Here is a 1,774-nt window from a genome sequence, read left to right on the forward strand (position 1 = left end):
TAGGGTAACATTACAGCTTGTTTCTACCTGATGATGAACATCTGTCCTGTAGGGTAACATTACAGCTTGTTTCTAACTCACAGGAGTAGATGAGGGCGGGGAAGATGGGCTCGTTGCGTTCCTGCGCCGTCTCCACCAACATGCGGAGAGGACCTTTAGGGGACAGGACGGCCACCAGGTCTGCAACAACACAACAACCACAGCAGTGCATCATGGGACATCATGGGAATCAGTTCAGCTGCTTTATTTAAAACCATGTTTCCACGAATGGGAACACTAAGGATACTAAGGGTTTAGGGATGACGCCATGTATGTTTTTAAGTGAGTATGGAAGGAGGGAAGAAGAAAGGAAGTATGTAGAAAAGGAGATAGGGAAGTAAAGAAGAGGAGGAAAGGATGGAGTCAGGGACCGGCGGCCATATTGTAGTCTCTGAGTCTGGGACCAGCGGCCATATTGTAGTCTCTGAGTCAGGGACCAGCAGCCATATTGTAGTCTCTGAGTCAGGGACCAGCGGCCATATTGTAGTCTCTGAGTCTGGGACCGGCGGCCATATTGTAGTCTCTGAGTCAGGGACCGGCGGCCATATTGTAGTCTCTGAGTCTGGGACCGGCGGCCATATTGTAGTCTCTGAGTCAGGGACCGGCGGCCATATTGTAGTCTCTGAGTCAGGGACCGGCGGCCATATTGTAGTCTCTGAGACCAGCGGCCATATTGTAGTCTCTGAGTCTGGGATTTTCCACCTGTTTAATCAGTATTTTGTGCGTTTGAGTCACTTCCTGGCCGTGTTTTTGAGGTTTATGTCAGCTGACGTGTGGTCAGCAGCTGTCGCTGTGGTGGGCGTGGCGGCGGCGTCTCACCGTACACGGAGATGGCCCCCAGGATGACCCAGGCGGACCACTCGGGGAGGTACTTGATGAAGACCAGGGCCATGAGGGCGCTGATGAGGATCAGGTAGGCCTGCTGCAGGGCCAGCGGCCCCTTCCAGTGGATGCAGATCATCCCCACCGCCCCGAAGTTCCAGATCACCACGCCCACCGTGGGGTAGTCCACCGCCACGTTGTACGTCTTGAACACCTCGCTGGAAGCACACGGCATCACGTTACCCCGGTGACTCGCAGCATCCCGTAACCACGGTAACTCACAGAGACACCACACACAGGGACTCACCCGAGGTACATGAAGCTGAACCAGAAGAGCAGCATGAGGGAGGACAGGATGAGCCAGCCGTGGATGAACTGGACAACAACAACACAACAACAACACAACAACACAACAAACACACAACAACACAACAACACAACAACAACACAACAACAACACAACAACACAACATTAACACAACAACACAACAACAACACAACAACAACACAACAACAACACAACAACACAACATTAACACAACAACAACACAACAACACAACATTAACACAACAACACAACATTAACACAACAACAACACAACAAACACACAACAACACAACAACACAACATTAACACAACAACAACACAACAACACAACAACACAACAACAACACAACGACAACACAACAACACAACATTAACACAACAACACAACAACACAACATTAACACAACAACAACACAACAACAACACAACAACAACACAACATTAACACAACAACACAACATTAAGACAACAATAAAAACACGTTAGCAAGGTCTGCACTTGTACAGTACTATGTGTGTGTGTGTGTGTGTGTGTGTGTGTGTGTGTGTGCGAGTCAGTGTGTCTGTGTGTGTGTGTGTGTGTGTG

The 1,774-nt window shown here is 49.2% G+C and overlaps 1 protein-coding gene across 1 annotated transcript; it reads right to left on the reverse strand.

Annotated features, from left to right (window-relative positions):
- Positions 1-63: 63 nt before the first annotated feature.
- On the reverse strand, positions 64-1,303 carry LOC117940226 (presenilin-2-like; the record flags this gene model as incomplete). The annotated part of the gene is made up of 3 exons (XM_034865576.1): positions 1,169-1,303; positions 859-1,079; positions 64-180 (listed from the first exon to the last, which is right to left on the reverse strand). Coding segments are annotated over exons 1-3 (373 nt in total), but the record flags the coding sequence as incomplete, so codon positions are not given.
- Between the last annotated feature and the right edge of the window lie 471 nt (positions 1,304-1,774).

Source organism: Etheostoma cragini, unplaced genomic scaffold, assembly GCF_013103735.1.
Source record: "Etheostoma cragini isolate CJK2018 unplaced genomic scaffold, CSU_Ecrag_1.0 ScbMSFa_1973, whole genome shotgun sequence".
In the NCBI taxonomy this organism is placed as follows: domain Eukaryota; kingdom Metazoa; phylum Chordata; class Actinopteri; order Perciformes; family Percidae; genus Etheostoma; species Etheostoma cragini.